Genomic DNA, 22065 nt, shown 5'->3' with positions numbered 1-22065 from the left:
TCATAAACCAAATACATTTTTCTAGAATATATTTGAGAATTGACCATTAGTCATCCTGAGGAAAAAAAGGCATGCTGTTTCTTAGCTTATCTCCTTCTCTCTGGATCATATGAACAAGGTGTAAATGTTCTCACTGGATGTAACCGCTGTGCAGCTTATATACTGAGTTGAATTACCAGAGCAACTAGCCAACTCACGGTGCTGTGCTTTAGAGTCACACACTCAACTCTTATAGGTGACAGAACCTTTAGAGGATTATGAAGGGCTGATGAAGAAGACAAATATCCAAAACAGAGAACTGAACATTAATACATCTTTATGGTATTTGTATTAAATAAAAATATAAATCAACATGGATAAGGCTGGCTTTGTCTTTCTTCAGGACAGCTTTAGCTAATAGAACTTGAAACAGATCCATGATGTACAGTTTTTGAAAATCCTAAATATGAATGACTTTAAATGGAACCACCTGACGCGAACAGCAGAAAGGTAATCATGGCGGAAACTACCAAGCTCAAATGAGAGAAATTCAAAGCGAAGAGATGAAGGGCAATTAAGCACCTATTTTGACAATTCGAAGTGATCAAGTTTTTAAAAGTATGACACCGGAACCTTCACCTATCTGTATATGAGTGATAAATGAGGCATTTTGTGTCATTACATTCCCATAAATCACTTCCTGTAGCTGCTGACGGCTTTTATCAGATCTAACCTTTTCGAGCTTCTATTAGCACACTAACATTTTCAACTTTGACACACAAGCAGTTTACAAATTCTGCAGCTGATTAACTCTGGACAGAAGCTCACTGGGATCATTGTCTTCAAGTTGGGGGAAAGCCTTAGGGTCTCAAGAGCTCAGACACTTCCCTTACAGTACAAAAAAATCTCAGTGAATGTCAGGAGTTGGGCTGTGGAGTTGCTAAGTGATTATTGGCTGCTGGGAAACAAATATGAACAAGGCTTTATTTTCCATGGAGCAGGTGAGCTAGAAAATGCCAAGAAATTGAAAGAAGAATGAGAAAATTAAAGCCTGGATGATAAGGGTTAAATTGTAATTGAGTTTATGTTTTTGCTTTAAATTTTTTCTCTTTCTTTTTCTTTTTTCTTTCTCTCTCTTTTTTTTTTTTTTTTCTTTTTTGGTGGGGAGTCAAAAAGTAATTTCTGGAATGATTTCTAAAGACATTTTGATGTACGCAAAGCAAAGAGAAGCCAGATAAAACATACTTGTTATGAGAACTATGACCCTCGGTAAAGCCCAGTTTAATATTGATGAGACCATTTCAGTGAATAAAGGGATCTTGAAGGAAACTGAAATGTGAACTTTTCTGTACATTTCTGAGAGGTTATTTTGGGTAATTCAAACAATTCCAGTTGAAAAGAAGAAAATACAATATCTTATTCTACCTGTGTGTTTTGGTTTTGTTGATAGCCCTGGCTGTCCTGTAACTCACTACGTAGATCCAGCTGCTCTCAGACTCAGAGATCCACCTGCCTCTGCCTCTGCTTCAGCAGAGTTGTGATTAAAGGCTTGCCCCACCATGCTTGGCTTCTACCTGTATTTTAAATCAGTTGTTGAAATTATAAAGACACAGCATGTAAGAAATGATGGAAATTTGCTAACTTGATAGAAAGAACTAAAAGTACCTCTATAGAAGCAGGAGCAGTGCAGACAAGGACAGATCATGATTTCACAGTCACTCAAAATGTACTCGCCCTCATCTCTTGGTGGAGAAGTCAAAGAGGACGACTGAACTTGACAGCCAGGGTCTGGATGCCTGTCTGGCCCAGCGCTGCGCAGAGGTGGAAGATGTAGGTCAGTGCACACATTCAAACAGTATGAACCTAAAAACAATGTACCTATGTGAAAGGATCAGAGGAACCTACCGTAAAAATACAACTGCTAAAGACAGAAATAGTGCTGAGCTTCCGGGGGGGGGTGGCGGGGGGGGGGGGGCGGTGGGGGAGGTGGGAGGGAACGACACTGAAGTTGACAATGCTAGCCAGACAGGACAAGCCCTGAGGCTGGCTGTTTGGCCACTAGCTTGGTATTTCAAACAGCATTAGTTTTGATGAGAAGTACCAGCCATGAAGCCTAAATAGTAACATCCAAAGGGGCAAACTAACGACAGTAAAGGGAGAATGTTCACAGACAACCTCCTGCAGCGAAACTGCCTCTTGCTAATAAATGACAAATCTTAGGAAAAGCGGGGGAAGGACAACTTTCTCTAGCATCAGGTCCCATATAGCCTCCAAATGTCACATCTGAGGCCTATCCATGACAAATTAAAACCCTCTTTATTTCACTAATAATATCACTCATCTCAGGAGCTGGGCAGTTACACTTTGACAATTCAAATGTAAATCCTGGGCCGCCTATGAGTATTCATGACAAAGGCATATTTATCATTTAAAACAAAGGGACATGACTTCTTGGTGTTCATATCAAAGACCAGTGATGGATGAGGCAAAGCTAATCAAAAGACAGGCTAGAAAGAACACAGATGTTTGCCACTCTGATTAAGAAAAGACTATTCCCCCACCCCCACCCCTAATGCTGCCCAATGTGGACATTTCAAATTGTTTTAAGATATAATTTCAAGCAGACATCTAGGCCTTTAACAGCTACGGCTCTTACAATACCAACCCCAGCCCCGGGCACAAATTACAGAAGCAAAAATTCTCCAAACCAAGAAAAGATCAAAGTGCTCGAGTCAAAGCTCCTTAGATGTAACCTGTAAAGACGTCCAGAATTGGTACTTTCCTCCTCAATTATTTTCAATCCAGAAATGAACAGAATAAATAAATAAATAAATAAATAAATAAATAAATAAATAAAAAGCCTTCTTCCATCTGCCATGTTCATAAACAGCACAAGTGTGAACCAGCCGCAGTCAGCTAGGAGCCACACAGAGATGAAAGTCTGAGACTGTTCATGACCATGGTGGTGTTGACTTCTGTTTACAATCCTTCTCAAGTGGAAAAGGATTTAAGAAGAACTGCCCATATTTAAGACTTTTAATACAATGAATTCTGGAGACCTTTTAGCATTAGGCATCATTTCATGTGGTGGGGGACCATCATTAAGAAGAGGTGTTTAGAGCCTTGGCTGGTGATAGCACCTTCTCCCATTCCACTGATGAAGAGCCATCCTCAGGGCTGCCTAATAGAAATCCAATTTACAAGGCCCTGCTCATTTGAGTGCCTTTCAGGACACTCAGGATTGGTAGCTCCGCAGTCCTGCAAACAAATGCCAGTTCCTCCAGAGCCGTGCTGTTCCCACACCAACCATATACTGGGAAGTCATCACTGCAAGGTTTCCTTGAAGAAATGAGGATGGTGGGAGAGGTCTGAGGGAAGAAATCCCACTTGTAATTCATCTAGTTTAGGCCAATTTTCCTTGTCACTTTTGTGAGCCCAGAGAAGTACACTTGTTGATATGCTTTGATGGGATGTCTGACAAGACATAAAGCAACATTCCCACTCCCTCACCTCATAAGACATACAAGGGACAAACAACTATTTACAGACTATAACAACGATTAGGTGGCTTTGCGTTCCCTTTTGTTAGGATGATAGTCCTATAGCCATGATTGTTACATCAAACTCAGCACCAATGCCACATTGCTTCCTATATGAAAAGTATATGTCACAGTCAATGTGTCACTGGCAAAAGACACAAACAGCATATCGGTGCCCAGGTATAAGCCTGCCCACAACAGGCACAACCTTTCCGTGAAGCACACTCGTGATTCCCATATAGAGACATAACAGCAGAATATCTCAGAGGGTTTTGCACTCAGTAAATTAAGAGGTATTTATAGAATAACAAAAACCTTTCACCTTTTGGCCCCTGTATGAAAAATTTACTGGATGCCTAATATATTTAATATTCAGTAACATGAGAGAATAATTTTTATGCAACTCTGATAGTTAGAAAGATAGATAACTCAATTATTAGATCATCTATCAAAATATTCAGATGTGCAAGAGGCTACTAAAAAGATTGATGATGGAGAAAGTCCACTGATTCTCTAGCCATCATATTCATGCATTTGGCCAGACAACATTTTTCGCTGCCTTCACAAGCAAGCTTCATTACCCATCACTCCACTGAAAAGAGTTTATTATGAGGCTGCCATCTTGGCAAGACTATTATTTAGATGATAAATGCTGAGGGGGAAAAAGTATGTCTACTTCTTTTTCTTTTTCTTTTTTTTTTTTAAGCAAAAGATGAGCTTTTCTGACAGATAAAACAAACAGCATCCACGTTTCTAATTAAGTTAAATTTGGCAGATACAAATATAGGTCAGTTAAAGCTACGATGTTATCTTCTGTCTGGATTTTACCCTTAATTTGTAAAATGTAAATGAACTAATTAGAGGAGAAACAGCATGATTAGTGATGAAATGCTTCTGCTGGGTCTCTGCTTCTTGACATTTATGATCAACTATAATGAATTATTGCTTTTTAAAATAATTGATAAATTTCCCCCCTCACAACAATGAGAAAAAAAAAACTCACTAAAAATTTATGAAAGCAGGCCAGCCACCTGGCAGTGTGACAGACTTTGTGGTGTTAGCTTCTAAGGAAAAGGGAGGCATAGAAGGTCATGATACTGTAAACAGTTGAGTTAATTTCTATCTCTGCACATATGTATGAATCTGAAGAAAGAAGTGTATAGATATTTAATCACTAATAAAGGCAGTTAAAGCATCTACTAGAAAATGTTCATCTTAAGCTGGACTTTACTAGAGTTCACTAGGATATTCTGAATCTTCACATAGTTAGTGAGAAAATCGAGGAGTAATAGATGAAGACAGAAAAGACTGGCCTCTGGAGTCACAGCAAGGAAACCTGGCACTCTTAAGTGTAATTAACCCTCTAATAGTAGATTGAAGAGATGTTTACTCATTTCTATCTTCTGCTATGAGAACTGTATCTACAGTGTTAGATGTAAATGCCTGTTACCAAGCTACAAAAATTCCTGAAAGGGAAAGACTGTCAAGTGGCCCCATGCCCTGCACAAATAGAGGAGGATGGACTATCAGTTCTTGCACACAATCTCAGTGGTTCACCCTGAGCAGGTGGTATCAAGGGAACGGAAGCTGAAGCCTTCGATCAGGCAGACAGACGGAGAGCATGCCTTGTCAATGGGGAGCAGTGGACATGGAAACACTTGGAGCGGTAGAGAAAGTGGAATGAAAAATGGCTCAATCAAAATACAGAGCTGCCAGGGCGCTACTGTGTAAGATAAGAGAATAATTAAAGAAGCTCAATACCTCAAACTTTCAGTTCTAATTTTAGTTGTTCTGTTAGAATACTTGCCACGGACTAAAGCATCTTAGGTTCATTTAGCAGACAGCTAGCACATTGGAGAAGATCTGATATTCTGAATAAAATCCCCCTTCCCCCAATATTATGACAAATACAAAAAATGGCCAACACTTTGCAAGGTGTAATCTAAAGGCTGGGGAGTTAATACTGTACTTGTTCATATTGACCAGTTGTGGAGACAGTAAGAATATAAAAGGATTTATTACTGTTATGTTTTACAAGTTTAATAGTACACATTTTAATTCCTGTCTTCCTAACACCATGGTGTTAACGTAAGAACTGATGTGGGCATTCATCGAATCCCAGCTTTCCCCCAATCTTTAGCAGAACTTGGGCCTCCATTCCATTCCTCGCCTTTTTAATATGTGATGGACTTACCTACAAGGTAATTACTTCAAATTACGAGTTGTCTGTGCCCATTAGTCTCACACTGTAGAGGTAGCCCTCAAAATGTGGCTTCTATAGTAGAGATAAAGAAACTATCAAACACAGCACACAGCTCTCATTTGCTTAGTTTTGGTTATTAACACTCCATTCACATTTGTCATCTTGAAAAACTAATTTAATTTTTTTAATTAAAAATATTAATAGTTCCACGATAAGTTTTTAGCTTTACGGTAACTGGAAGGATAACAGAGCAAGAGAAATTTCCAAAGCAATCATTTGCATCTGTTTAAATTCTTGACTGTGCATGGAAGGTAACAAGTGCCTTTGAGGAGGGTGTAATCTCTGATGGAAGAGAAAGGAAAATGGAAAAGCAGTTAGTGTCAAGTATCCCAACCCAACCTGAGTCCCTGGGTGTTGTTGGAAGGTCATACCCTTTCAGCATTGTACTGGAGTGTCAAAATACATCAACAAACCATCACACCGCAGGAAGAAGAATGACCTTTCAGTCCTTTATGTTTGGTCTGCGATGGAGCTTTGGATGCGGGGTATGCACGAATGGTTTTCCTAGCTGCTTGACAAATGCAACTCCCAAGGCTGCTTTCAAATGTGATTGCTAAAAGCTGCAGGTTCGTACATTTTGGTATAACTTTCAAATGCACATAACTCATAGTGGGAAGCGAGGGGGAGGTTAACTACCCCAAAGTGAGATTTGATGCAACTAGGCTGAAATGATTTTATAAATGCTCAAATGCGAGAGACCGGGGTTGGGAGTATGCAAGTTTAGAAATAATTTTAGCTGCTTCAAGAGTCATCAATTCTGCTAATCAGTTCCGTAAACTTTATTATTGATGCCATATTGTACTTATCTCCTTTATCCACTAAAATAAAAACATTTTTTTTTACTCTGAAAAATTACAATTGTTTCCATTTTAGATTATCCTTAAGTCAACTTGTCTCTTCCCATTACTCAGGACCCCTATCCCACAGAGCAGTTGCCTCAGGACATCTCTAAACAGCTCAATTTAAGTGACTGTTAATGTACATTATTTTCCACTTATTAATTCTTTAATAACACTATCATTCTCTCTACCAGCTACATTAAAACCCCTAAATGATATTTGTCTTATTCTCGTCGATACAACGCTTCCATTGACATGGTGTACGGCACTGATGATACTTGCCAAATCCTATAAGTCTATTGCTACCATTTTTTTTTTTTTTTGGTTCTAAAATGAAATTAAAGTGTGGGAGGGATGATAACCACCACAGCCGACAGCAACGCACGGGAAGGTAATGAAAAAAAGGAATTTAAGAAAAGCAAGCAGGGGTGATCAAGTATAGCTGCAGAACCCGTGTGAGAAAATAAGGGAGGAGGAAAAAGAATCAAGAAGCATCTGAATGTCTGTGACTGGGGTGCTAGGGGGAGCGTAGTGGAATGAAACTCATATAAATCGGAGAGTAGGCTATAGGAATGTGAGGAGGAGGGCAGGGATAGCAGGCATATGGCCTAAGTTAATGGGTATAGGGAATTCAGAGGGGTTTAGCTTATCTAGACTGTGGGCAATGGCAAGCATTCGACTCACTCTAATGACTTGTTGACTCAGGAAATCATATTCTTTTATGAAGCAGAATTCATACAGCTCTCTGTTTTGTGACAAGCGTATGAGACAGTGGATGAAGGGGAATCATTCATGTGATGAGCAAGATGGAGAGGATGAAGGGTGAAATTTCTAACATGCCACATGAAAAAGCACACAATTTAAACTCATGGACTGATTATCTCTTGCATTTGCTATTTCCTACTATCATACCGTGAGTCTCAGAAATCACGTAGAACAAAGCTTCTGATAAGGGAAGACTATCATACAAATCTCGAAGAGTGTCAACAACTAATTGAAAGTCATCTGATGTTCACAAAAGACATCTCCTGACAAAGGCAGCAGTATGGATAGTAAAACCAATGCCAGGACAGAAAAGAATTCAAATTTGCTGTCTGACCCCAGTGGAAGTAAATCTGATGCCAATAACAGAAGGCTACAGAACAATGTTTCAAATATTGGGAAACAAAATAAGTTAAGAGCCAAAAGAGAGATCAACAGGCCAGTAAGGAGGTGAATGCATACAATCCTAGTCCTTATGAGATATATAGGCAGCAGGAGTGTGTAGTGAAAATTTTGGTTTCTTTAAAAACCCATTTATTTTTTTATGTGAATATGTTTTTGTTTTAATTTCCAGTGTTGAATAACACTGCTGCTTCACAGCAGGTGATTATGATTTGCCTTGTGCACTAGCAGGGGCAAGATTTTGCCAACTGCAGATAGTTTATATTTGGAATTCTGGGAGCTCTTCAGAGGGTATAAGTGCCAGGACTCCAAGGTAGCTGCTGCTTCTGGTTGCTATTGTTGTGATTTGAGAAGAAGTTGGAGATATACAGACAATGAAGATTGGACTTGCCTCAAGGAACTCTACACCCCAATCAGTAGGAAGTAGTCTATTTTGTTGGCTGAAAGAGGTCTACACTCCTTTCCCCTCTAACCTTTCTCTCCTACCTAGTGACGGGAGGACTGGAAGGTATTAAGGTGCAAAAGGGGTTGGAAGGGAGATAGAGACATAAGAACCCAATAAAGTAGAGCAAAACACTGTACCAACAGGACTGAGTTGGAGGATAGCATAAACTACATACATAGTTAATTCTAGGGGATCCTGGCTATATAATAAGATATTGGAGTCGGGCGTGGTGGTGCATGCCTTTAATCCCAGCACTTGGGAGGCAGAGGCAGGCGGATTTCTGAGTTCGAGGCCAGCCTGTTCTACAAAGTGAGTTCCAGGACAGCCAGGGCTATACAGAGAAACCCTGTCACGAAAAAAAAAAAAAAAAAAGATATTGGGTCAAAAAGAAAACCAAAACAACATCAAAAAAGTGAGAAAAGTAGAACAATATATGGATCTGAATGAAAATGATAATTGAAAGCAAAGCATGGTAAAACTTGAGGCCAAGGACACAGCTGTGGTCAGAGGGGACTCAGTAGCACCTAAGTGCCTGTGCCATGAAAATCTCAGTCTATGATCTTGATCTTCTAGCCCAGAAAAATCAGGAAAGCAAGAACAAAATTGAAATTAGGGGAAATAAAAAAAGCCAATGAAAGACAAACAAAACAAAATATTATATAAAGCAATTAGAGGAACAAAGATTCATTTTGGGGGAAAAAAAAAAACTTTTAGGCAGATTGACCTGGAATAGACAACTCTCAATAGCAGGACTAATAAAGGTGACATGTATTAAAATAATAAGGGACTGTTTTTTTTTTTTTAATCAAGTTTTACTCTGGTATATTCTACAACTTAGATGAAAGGACACATTCTCTGAAAGACAAAGTCCTAAGTTCATTAAATATATATATATAATCCCTATGTCTATTGATTTCATAGTTACAAAACTTTTCAGCAAGAGAGCAACAATATACCTCAGGTCCCTATGTCTGGGCAATTGTCTTTGAAGCTTAAAAAGAAATACAACTCTGAAAAGACTTTTCTGGAAAATCAAAAAAGAGAAACCACATTCATACTATGAGACTGGTACTCATTAAATATCAAAACCAGACAAAGGATTTAAAAACAAACCAAAAAAACCCCACAGACTTCTAGTGCTCATGAATGCTGTTGCAAAATTAACAAAATTTACCAAACAATTTACAAGCTGTATGAAAAGCTTTTTCTTGCAGGCCAAATGCACTTTATCCCAGGAATGCAAGATCAGTTTGACATCCCCAAATCAATCACTATAATTCACCACATTATTTCAAAGAAACATATGGCCATCTTAATAGACACGTTTTGAAAAATGCCCAACAGCCACTTTCAATTAAAACCCTAGGAAATTAGGGATAGTGGGGAGTTTTCTCAATACGATAAAAAATATTTGCAAAAATCTAGAGTTAATATCTTGATAATAAAGTAACTTCCCTCTGAAATCAAGAGCAAAGTAGACATTTCTGTGTTACAGCTAATCATTTTTGTGCAGAGAGTCTAACTAGGGAAGTAAAGTGATAAAGACGAAATAAAGACATACGGATAAAAAAAAGAAGGAACAGCGTCCAAGTTCATAAATAAGTAGGCTGTCTGCGGAGAAAAAGAAGCAAAGTATGAATAAGAGACTTCTAATGATGCATTCAGGATACAACACCCACATGCTAAATCAATTAGATTCCTTGATAGAAGCAATGAACATTTGGAAACCAATATAAAAATATCATTTCCAATATTATCAAGAAACAAAATAACTGATTTCAATCTGTTGAGATAACCTGAGCCACATGCAATGTTTCTAAGGAGAATATCAAAAGACCTAAGCCAGCAGTTCCCACCCTTCCCAATGTTGCAGCCCTTTAATTCAGTTCCTCATGTTGTGCTGACCCCCAACCATAAAATCATTTCACTGCTACTTCATAACTCTAATTTTGCTACTATTTTGAATTTTAATGTAAGTATCTGATATGTGACCCCCAAAGGGGTCATGCCCCTTTAGAACTGCTGATTTAAATAAAGAGAGCGCATGTCAATGCTAAGATCACAACTCTTCCTGGACTGATCTACAAATTCAATAAAACTTCCAGCAGGATCTTTTGCTGAGGAATGGTTCAGTCACTTTTGAAATTCTCATGGGAATTTTAAAAATTTACAATTAAAAAAAAAAAGGAAAAAAAAACCCTCTACAGGATAACAGTAATGTTGGAGGACTCAGACAAGTTATTTTTGAAACTATGATGTCACAGTAACCAGGAGAGTGTAACACTGGTAAAAATAGGTAAATTGGTCAATGGAACAAAAATGAGAATTCAGAAATAGGTCCTGTATGATCAATTGAGTTTTCATAAATTTGAAGCTATAACAAAACTTATCTTTCTTTAAAAAGACGCTGGAACTTGAATTTCAATTGGCACAAAGATCTGAGTATCACAATACATACAAAATTAAGTGTAAGTGAATGTTAATATTATGATTGTCTTAGAAGAAAACAGGGGATATCTTTGTGACTACTTCAGATGTTTTAAATGTAGATTTATTTTATTTATGTGTATGCGTGTGAGTGTATGCCACATGTGTGCAGATGTTTGGAGGAACAAGAAGAATGTGTCAAGTCCCCTGCAGCCTGTGTTATAGATGGCTGGGAGCTGCTCTGTGTGGGTGCTTGGAACTGAACACAGGTGATATGCAAGAGCGGTTAAGAGCTCTTAACCACTGAGCCATCTGTCCAGCTGCACCTTTAGATTAAAAAAAAGTCAGATATAATTATAATAGCATAATTCATAAGAGGAGCAAAAACACAAACAAAGATAAATTGGTGTCACCAAAATTAAAAACTTGTTTTTCAAAGACATTTAAATGAATTATGACAAGCCATAAACGGAGGGGAATTTTTGCAAATCATATATCTAATACAAGACTGACATCCAGTGCACTGAAATATAAAGTCACTAAAACTTGATAAAAGAAAAGTAAACTAATTACAATGAACTGAAGATTTGAGCAGAGATTTCTCCAAAGAGAAATTGATGGCAAGTAAGTATATAAAAATTTTAAATGCAGTATCAGAAAATGCAATTGATATCATGGTGAAGCTTATTACTTAAGCAATGAAAATACTGTAAGTCCAAAAGACTGAGTATAGCAAGTGACTGGGAAGACAGCAAGCTCCCTCAGCAAATATTTGGCCTGTGGGAATAGAGAAAAGTATAATCTTTAGAGATAACAGATTAATCATTTCATAAAAGACAAAATACCCCCACTGCATGTTCTAACCATTTTACTATTATAGGTATTTATTTAGAAGCAATGGAGTCATTCCATACTATATTACTAGTAGCAAGAACTAGAAACTAATAGTCTCCTCACAGCTTAGTGAAAACCAAGAAGGGACAGATAGACACAGCACTGAATGTGCTCTAGCAATGCACCTGAAAGAACTGCTGTGTTTTTAAAAAGCCAGACAAGAAGTCCTGTGATGGCACACACCTTTATTTATTTTTTTAATTTTTAAAATTTTTTTTTAATTTTTTGGTTTTTTGAGACAGGATTTCTCTGTATAGCCTGGCTGTCCTGGAACTCACTTTGTAAAGCAGGCTGGCCTCGGACTCAGAAATTCGCCTGCCTCTGCCTCCCAAGTGCTGGGATTAACCGCATGCGCTACCACCACTCGACCAGCACACACCTTTAATCCCAGCACTCAGGAGGCAGAGGCAGGTGGATCTCTCTGAGTTTGAGGCCAGCCTGCTCTACAAAGCCAATTAATTCCAAAAGAGCCAAGATTAAACAGAGAAACCCAGTCTGAACAAACAAACAAACAAACAAACCAGACAAAGAAATGATAGCTCCATTAAAATATATTTAAAAAAAACCATAGAAATAGAAACAAAGTAAAAGGAAACCAAAACTAACTAAATTAAAAGAAAAAGGAAGAAAGGGAAGGAAAAATAATAAAAACAAAAAGAAAGATGCTACATAATGCCAACAGACCATTAGGAAGTGGCAGGCTGGCCAGGGGTCTCTGAAAGGGTTAGGTAGTGGGGAAACAAGACTGTGAACTCCAGAGGGTACTGGCCATGTTCAGCATCTACTATGTGATACTTTCCTGAGTGTACATATATGTTAAACTTATCCAATTATAGGCTTCAAATACATGTGCTTTATGTCAATTATATACACCTGGAGAAAAAAAAAGCTGTCTTAAATCTTTAAAGCCTATTTATTAAAATAGGTTTTTATTTGGAGCAATTTATAATTCAGGATAAAATAGAAACTCTAATTAAACGTTTAAAAATATATACTCCCTAACAAATATCCTTTAGCCAATTTATCTCCTGAATTTAAATTTATCATTTAAATTAACATCTGGATCATATATAAATCAACTACTTGATTTGAACTCCCAATAAGGTCACTGTATTCTGGATATAAGGGTACAATGATAGTTTTTTACACTGACTCTACAGATTCATATTAAATATAGTGCAAGGCTGTTGAGCAAGACAAGAATACCTGGCTCATTTTGTCCATCCACACAGACATGAGTCCTCATGTCCTGTGTGTTGGCAAGATTTTTAGCTTCAGCTTAGTTTACTCATAAGCTAACGAAGTGATCTATCCAGTACTTCTCCCCAAGCCTTCTGTGAAGCTTCATGGTGGAACAAAACGGCATAGGTATAGAATTCATAGGAAGACCCTAAGCCTCATTTGCCAATCACTCAAGGACAGGGGTAGCACTCCTGTGGAATATCCCATTGCCTGTACACATTCGCTGCTTGGAACTAGTGTGTCCTAGTTAAGATTCCATTTGGTGGACTGGAGCAATGGCTCAATAGTTAAGAATACTCACTGCTCTTGCAGAGGATCTAAGTTCGGTTCTCAGCACCCAGGCTGAGCAGTTCCCATCTGACACCTTTGGCTTCTGTGGGCACCACATTCACTTTCACATACCCACACACAAATGCATAATTAAAATTAGAATCAGAGTCAAAGCTAGGTCAGTACTTCAATGCTAGGTACACACTAGCAACACTATCTAAGTTTGCAAGATAAAATAAATTTTCTAGGGTGCAGACCCTATCACAGAAGTGAAATTAGTTCTCCAAAAGTAAATTATTTATCAATATGGACAAAATGTTTTCTTTCCATGTGATTGAGAATACAAAGTGAAGCTTACACCCACTTCAGTCTGATCTCTGTGCCACTAGACTTAGCTACAGAAAAGGTCCCACAGAAGGGTGCACAGAACGGTGTTGGGTGATTGGTGCTAACACTGCTGTGGGTGTCCCTTTCTATTGAGACGCTGTTATCCTCCTCTTACCTGTCTGCATGGTTGGATCACAATGTTTGCATTCTTTGATGGCCCCTCAATCCCTTCTTTGTTGATTTGGTTTAACATAGCATTTCTGAACCCTGCATGACACAGATGAACTCCATCACATGGGTCAGCAGGAAAAGCTAGTGTTTCAACACTTCATTGTTCCCTGATTTGTGAAACTGGTCACTATCTCCCTCAGAACACTCTTCACCATGCTGAAAGATAGGGATCGGACACATAGGTGCGTACCTAAGGAAGTAAAGAATTTCCTAACAGACATGTTTTCTTTCATTTTAATCCTTTGTTTAAACTCCTTTCAATCTTGCAACAACCATGTCTTCATTGCAGAACCTGCTTGAAAGGCTCAAGACAACATTTCTATTTTTTTGCTCAGTTTTGCTTTTAAAGTTATCATTGCAAATCACAAATGATGGCACACTGTGCAAACTCCTTGCTGGGGAAAACCTTGTGATTTATATTCCAGCTGCAGATGAAATGGTTTGGGGACCCTGAGAAAACATTCTCATGAAGGTACTAAGTACACAGAAAACACTTTCCTTGTCTTTATCAAATATTTTGAGGTTGCTGTAGCTAATAACAGTGTCCAGTATTTGTCGAACAATGGGCTGTCAATACCTCCCAAGCAACTCCACTATGAGAGATGGAAAGGCAAATTATTATATTTTACCTTCACAGAGGTCCTCTCCAGCGCATTGGCTAATTATTAGTCGATCTGTCTCTTGTTGCTGATGACTGCTTGTTAGTGTACTGCAGCAGCGCTTTCTGAGGCTGCTGTAATTGAAGGTTTGTGAGAGCTTCTAATGCGGAGGCACAAACTCCAACTTACGACAGATGTGATCAGCCTTGCCTTTAACAAGACTGAAATAACTGGAAATCTGTGACTTGACTAATTGCAGGCTTCCTGAAAGTATCTTAATACAGGAAAAACTTGGGCCATCCTCTGAAACATACCTTCCTTACCTCTCACTGCCTGGCGGCCTTGTTTGAAATGCCTCCTCTCAGGTTATCACCAAGCAGAGAAAGTAATCACTAGACCATTGAACAAATAACTGATCTTTAAAAAGCCCTGAGAGGGAAGAAATGAACTCAAATCAATTTCTGCGGCAGAAGGTATTAGCTTAGCATTGCCTGTAGGAGAGTAGACTCTCTGGAGCCAACCATTCAAAAATCTGACAGATGGAACCTGGCTCTTAATCTCCGTACAAGTACAACAGTGTGATTAAGGTCCTATTTCCTCTGGTGTTCATCTCCACAGCCTTACTGCCAGCACACAAAGGCTTTGGAAGATGTACACCTTGCTGCCATGGAGACTGTCCCTCAGACCCAGTGAAGAGGAATCCATGCCAGGCACATGAGCTTAGAAGAGGCTCTGTTCTTATTCTGGATGCATCCAGTTCACACAATGAGGATTCTACAAGGTCAAAGGAACCCGACCTCTGTCTCCCTACCTCTAGGCCATGCTCTTTGTTGTAAGGACATCAAAATGTGCTCCTTAGGGAGCAAAATACCCCTACCATGGCCGAGCACTGGAATGTACAACCTCAGAGGGCAAGGGTTTGTGGAGATTTGCATGGGGCTTGGCTGTCTACATTGGGTTATGGTCGACACCTTTCCAGGTGAAGTGAGAAGAAGGAGAAGACAGGGTCGTGGGGCACCTACACCCACACTCCTACAGATAGCCTGGACGGGCAAAGAACATGGGGATCTTCACACAAACCTCAACTTGCAAGTCTTTACGCACAGCAGACTTTTTTCTAGCATCTCTAAGGAACCACCAACTGTCTCTACTACAGGGTTTCAAGGCATTCCATTTCAGTTTTCACACCAAAGAAGTCTGAAACGTTGGCATAGGGAAGGACATCATCAATGTAAAGCTGGGTGGGAGAAACCACATCTACAATTTCAGCATTCAAGAAGGTGAGGCAGGGGGATTACCATGAGCTCAAAGCCAGCTTTAGATACTGAGTAGGATCCTGTTTCAACAGAACAAAATAAGACAAACAAAACAAACAAACATAAATATTTAGCTGGGAAACTTTACAAAATGCATTTGCCACGTGGTTACTCTTCATTGCCCAATTTAATAATAATATAAAAAGTTATAATATTTCTCTAAAACAGGGCTGTAAAAGTTTATATATCTATAAAGTCTATAAAAGGGTTTTAGAAATTGAGACACTCCCTACTATCCTGAGGATGACACTCTCAAGAAGAAAAAACTGGACCAATTATGGTTTAATGTCACCATGTCTTATATAATCCTTAACAGTTTATTTCAATTATAGTTGCACATTTAAGTATGAGTATACCTATCGCACAATCATGCAATGAATAACTACCCACTGATTGCCTACTGTATGACAGGCATTCTGCCAATTTCTGAGCATTTAAAGATAGATAAAACAACTAGGTAGCATTAACTCGAAGGAGGTGACAAGCAAACACCAATTATAATGCTTGATAACTGCTGTGGGATCACCAGCAGAACACAAGCAGGAGTGGCTTTGCGGAAGCAATAAGGTTTTCTAAGGAGATGTCAGCCAAGTTGAACGCTGAAGCTAGCTAAAGAGTTGCTATGTTAAAGAAGGTGATTCAAACTGTCTGATGAAGTGATACACAAGAAAAACACAGAGGCAGATTCCTAGCTGTGGACTGCTAGCACATATCAAAGTGCTTTACAGGTACTGAGTAACTGATTTTTAAAATAAGAGAAAAAGAAAAGTATTATTAATTCTGTAGATGGGCAAGCTGTTTCCATATATGAGACCAACGCAACCTGGATTCAAACCTGATATTCCTTTCATCACTTCAAGGATAACTATTATATTGAAAAATTAAATTCAAGCACACAGAACCTCATCATTTCCACCAGCTGGCTTTCATGGTCTTTGCAAAGCTTGCCTATAAAGTGTACTTTTAAAATCAATGCTCCTGATGACAGTGTGCCTGAAGGTACCAAGACCAGCAGAAGGCCTGAACCTATGTGTGAGGTCGCCGCCACCTCCTCTTCCTCCTCCTCATTTATTTATTTTAAATTTATTTATTTATTTTATTTATTTATTTATTTTAATTATATGAGTCTTCATACCAGAAGAAGGCATCAGATCCCATTACAGATGGTTATAAGCCACCATATGGTTGCTGGGAATTGAACTCAGGACCTCTAGAATAGTACTCTTAACCACTGAGACGTTTCTCCAGCCCGCCATGTTCTTCTTGGTCAGCAGTTGTTGGACAATGATCACCATAGCATGCAGGTCCTTCTGTCAAGTTTTTCATTCTCCTGCTCCTTTGATGGGCAGTATGTTAGAATTAAGCACAAAATCTGGCCTTCAACTGCAGAATTGCTTTGCTCTTCTAGCTGCCAAAGCAGACTTAACTGTGTGAGCCACAGTGTTGAAGGACTCACTTCATGACTACAGAAAGAGGAATCAAGGGCCTAGCAGTGTTGGTTTCATATAGAAATGTCTTCTGGCAGCACTCAAGCGTTTGTGGTTATATTGGGGACAAACAAGGCTTCTCTGAGGCTCACTATTTGACTACATAGCGGCAGAGATGGAAGCGTGTTGAGGAATTAGTCAAGGCTCACGTCAAAGTGGGGGTTGGGAAAGCAGCCCATGGTCTTCAGACAGTATCTTCTGTTTTGGAGAAGTGACTGCACTGAGGAATTTAAATCTTCTAAAGGCGAATTAAAGCAAGACAAATTGCTAAAGTTTCATACCAAAGCAATGAGAGAGACATTTCAAAATGATAATATAAAAGGGAATGTGCTTTTCAAGAGTTTTCTAGAACAGATTTTCATCACTTTCTATTCATTCCCGCAACCAGCTCACCTACTCACCCACTTGCTCATTCATGTGGGGCTAAAGCCCTGAGAGGAGACAGAACTGATCAAGGATTTTTCCTTATGAGACTGGGTGATCAAAGACGTGCTTCCAAGAATAGGAAATGAGCTGAGCTCTGGATGTCACATGAAGAAGTTAAGTGGCAATGCCAGCAAAGATACGTCCAGGCAAGAGGATGGGGCAGAGGAAAAAATCTGAACTACAAACAAGGATTCAAGGAAAACCAAGGAAATACATGTGATAGGAATTGTAAAAACAAGATGGGTTATTAGGATAGCGGAGTATGTATCGACAACGGGGCTGAGAGGGAGGACAGATTCTGCAGAGGGCCCTGAGTACCAGAGTGGAGTTGGGATTTTATTTCTGATGTGACAGCACTACAGTGAAATGTTTTGAGTTGGGGGTGGGTGGGGGAGGGTGCGAGGGGGAATGACACAATATAATTCATGTTTTCCAAGTCAGGGATACGCAAAGCTGCCCATAAGGCTGTAAGACTGGGTTTGAGGAAATCAGTTTTGAAAGCCAAAGTAATTACCCAAGAGATGCTAATGGGTGCCAAGGCAACAAGCAGTAGGTGAAATGGAAATACATACCCAGTTTGAGACACGTAAAAACAGAGCTAATGCATCTATGGTAAACTTAGGTTTCTGAGCTGAGTGCACATTGTGGCACCATTAGTTGGACTGAGGAAGGATGGAAGAATAACAAGAGTGAAGGGGAAAAAAAGAAGAAAATCAGCCTTATGAATGTTAAATCTGAGCTACTTAGAAGATACCATGACGGACAGGTAGAAATTCATCTCAGTCAGTGCTAGATCTGGGAGCCAACATTAGCAGAAGCCAATAGAGAAGTAGCATATAATACCACAGGACCCAGTGAACGATCTGCAGGTCTACTCATCAGTGGATGTAGATATAAGAGAGGTGTGCCCTCTAGCCAGAGGCCAGGAAGAAGAACCAGTGGAAAAGACCAAGAAAGCTGCTGGCATGGAGGGAGAAACACACACACACACACACACACACACACACACACACAAACACACAAAAGACATGATGGAAGACAAGTGTACTGGCTAGTTTGGTGTCAACTTGACACAGCTGGAGTTATTACAGAGAAAGAAGCTTCAGTTGGGGAAATGCCTCCATGAGATCCAGCTGTAAGGCATTTTCTCAATTAGTGATCACAGGGGGGGGGGGGGTCTCCTTGTGGGTGGTGCCATCTCTGGGCTGGTAGTCTTGGTTCTATAAGAGAGCGGGCTGAGCAAGCCAGGGGAAGCAAGCCAGTAAAGAACATCCCTCCACCGCCTCTGCATCAGCTCCTGCTTCCTGACCTGCTTGAGTTCCAGTCCTGACTTCCTTTGGTGATGAACAGCAGTATGGAAGTGTAAGCTGAATAAACCCTTTCCTCCCCAACTTGCTTCTTGGTCATGATGTTTGTGCAGAAACCCCGACTATGCCAACAAGAAAATCAAAGGTTTTAATAAAGATGGAGTGAATGACCAACTCTCAAAACTGTTGAAGCCTGAATAAAAAATATTGTATTAAGAAAGAACGTTCTTATGAAGATGTCAACCCAAAAACTAGGGGTTCAGCAATTACTGGTATGGAAAAAATGACATTATAAAAAAACTTAAAATACGACTTGAATGCTCTTACATAAAAATCTGTTACCCCAAAAGCAGTGTGACAATTAGATCCCTATGGGTTTTATTGTCAATTAGGGTCAACACCCCTCTCCCCTGGCCTGGGTTTAGTCCAAATGCAAGTCTCTTTGAAAGGCTACTTTTGAGAGAATGTCTACTATTGCTGAGAACTTCATTTCCTGTTCTGTGTGCTGTGTTCACAGATAAGAAATAAACATTAGGATTCCACATATTCATGGATGGCTAACATTGCCTTGGGTCTAAATGCTAGGCCACTGGTAAATCTGTTCTGACTGCTGCATTCTTATTGACCTCCATTTGGATTGTGATGTCTCAATGGTCCATGCTGCACTTTGGCACTGTTTGCATTTCTTTGGTTCCCTGCAGACATTTGGTGGCATTGGTGACAACCTGTATGATATATATTCCCTGAATGATCTGGAATACTGAAAACCAAGGCTAACATTTCCTATCATACAACATGCTCCATATAAACAGTGTCTGCTTAGTGCATGTAAATGCAAAGTATATGTTTAGGTATGTAAATAATGATACTCTATGTAAAATACTAGAATAAAAAAATGAAACAAAATAATATTCAAAAAACACAAGACAAGCTGAGCATGGTGGTATGCACCATAAATCCCAGAACTCTGGAGGCAGAGTCAAGTGGATCTTTGTGAGTTTGAAGCCTACATTATGAGTTCTAGGCCAGCCAAGGTTACACACATGCGCACACGCACACGCACACACACACAACACACACACCAAAACCCAAACAAAATCCCACTTAGCTGTAATGAAACCACATTAAAATATTGACCCCTCATTCTCCCTGGAGCCATGTCCATAATCTACAGGTTTCCTATAGGGCTAGTAGATCATGTGACGTGCCTCTGATTGATGTGTGGGAGGCGTATGGTAGGTGCTCAGTAGTTTCAGGATGAAGATGTGATTTTGGCATTTTTAATTGAGCTTTCTTATTTGAAATTGAACTTCTATTTGTTCTTCAGAAAAGATGTGACCAGCACCAAAAAGGGGAACACAGTCTTAATGCACCATGATCTACATGATCAATTGTTTTTAACCCTTGAGTAACCCAAACTTAGGCGGTTTGATTTTCCTGTCATTGCTTTCCTTATAGTCTCAAAACGGATGCTTTCTTTACTAGTTCAAACTCATCAGAAAATCGCTAAAAATCTAAAATTCAATTTGCCACATTAATGCTAATTTGAATAATGGCCGACTAAAACCTAGGAAACGCTGAGGCAGCATTGATTTCTAAAACATTTTGCACTTTCCTCCTCTGTCTCTGTAAAGTAAAGCTTGGGTGCTACGCACAATTACACAAGGAAATCAAGAAGGGCATTACATTCAGCACTCTGTCATCATCACTGTTACCATGGCAAAGAGTAGGCGTAGCTTAGCACAGCTGCCATGGGCGAGATCTGCTGGCCTTTTGTAAAGCTGAGTAACAATATGATGCCAAATTCGATAGCCTCCTACCCACAGCCCACACTGTTGCCTGCAGATGCTACCATCTCCTTCCTTAATGATCTGGGCATGTGTCATCTTATTACTGTATTCTTACTGTTGACCAATGGCAGAAGAGCACGGCTAATCTAGAAAGGTTGCCCCAATCCATTTCTTGTTTTTGTGGAGGAAAACACAGAGTGTGCGAACAGGAATGAAATCATTAAAAAAAAAATCAAAGAAAATTACAATCATAAAAACAAAAATCAGAGATTCAACATGGCATTGCAGATGACAGGACACTGTTAGAGATGGATGGGATGGGGGAGGAGGGGATCAACGTAAGCCTATGAGAACCAGCAGGATAACATACTCTTTCCTTTCTTTGAGTATCAGTTTAGTTATCTATACAATGGGGACAACAGTAACTTGCTGGGCTGGGGAGAGGCCTCAATTGAGAAACTGTTGCTACACAAGTCTGAGGACTGGAAGGCCAAAGCCCGGCACCGGGATCAAGGCCAGGCAGGCGTGATTGTTGCCTGTATCTTAGCAATCAGAAGGCAGAGATGAGATTCCCCAGGACAAGCTACAGTAACACATATATACTCCTGCACACAGTCACATGAACCCATATACTATGGACATGCATGCACACATGCACACCCTCCTCCACCACACACACACACACACACACACATGCAACCTCTTTGTAAGAATTAAATGAGACAACTTTCAGGTCCAGGCACAGGGCAGGTATTTGGTACATCTGCCCCAACCTGAACCGCTTTAATTGTGGAGACTTCCATCTCATCAGGATGGTTGTAGAAATTCATACATAAACTGTTTGGTACTGTTGTAAGGTAAATCATTTTCATTTTTCATGTGGTTTGGATACTGTCTTCAGGTAACTGTGAATAAATTAATTTTTATGGTCTAGAAGGAAGCATAAATTCCACATCAAAAGGATAAAATCCAGTGTCTATACCATATTATGCACCACAGCTTGTTATCTGTATTTTAAGTGACACTAATGTAATCACTGTAAAGCAGGAAATAGGCTATACTTGTTTTGACCTTAAGCACAGATTTTTAAGTTTTAAAAAATAAAGCAACATCATGAAAGCAGAGAAGTTTAAATTATCTCAAATGAATACATTAATCAGAGTCTGTATTTACTAGGGGAAAAAAGGCTCCTAGCATTTTTACCAGTTAAACAAAATATTTTTTTTCTAATGAGACTTCCTTTGAGTATCGTTTATCTTAAGAGAAAAATAATGGGACCTTACCTATTCCAGTAGCTCCAGAATTGGCCATGCAGGTAGGCGTGGTGGCTACATTCATCACCAAATGAGGCTTTGCTTTCAATCCAGTGAATTATGTGCCCTTCCACAGCTAAGGGACAAAGCATTACTAATACATTGTGAAGGAGAGGGAAGATTGAAAATCCTCAACTATGTACTGGCCTCTCTATGCCTCACATTAATGAGCAGGGGCTTAGCCTCTGCCACTCACTGTGGGCGTAA

At 39.5% G+C, this 22065-nt stretch overlaps 1 protein-coding gene across 7 annotated transcripts in view; it reads right to left on the bottom strand.

The window, feature by feature from the left end:
* Window positions 1-22065, bottom strand: part of BC052040 (cDNA sequence BC052040) — a 197868-nt gene that overhangs the window by 69777 nt on the left and 106026 nt on the right. For 4 of the 7 annotated variants that reach the window (XM_017319079.2, XM_006499845.3, XM_017319081.2 and 1 more), the window contains 2 exons: window positions 21829-21934; window positions 1645-1790 (listed from right to left, as the gene is read on the bottom strand). In XM_017319079.2, the coding sequence (XP_017174568.1) occupies window positions 1645-1790; window positions 21829-21934 (252 nt within the window). Of the gene's footprint in view, window positions 1-1644; window positions 1791-21828; window positions 21953-22065 lie in introns of all 7 variants that reach the window. The other 3 variants (XM_030251825.1, NM_207264.4, NM_001145898.1) reach the window with 2 other exon arrangements.

Source organism: Mus musculus, chromosome 2 (assembly GCF_000001635.26).
Source record: "Mus musculus strain C57BL/6J chromosome 2, GRCm38.p6 C57BL/6J".
Lineage (NCBI taxonomy): Eukaryota > Metazoa > Chordata > Mammalia > Rodentia > Muridae > Mus > Mus musculus.
The sequence above is the reverse complement of the archived record's forward strand: the minus strand, read 5'-3'. Positions and strand labels throughout refer to the sequence as shown.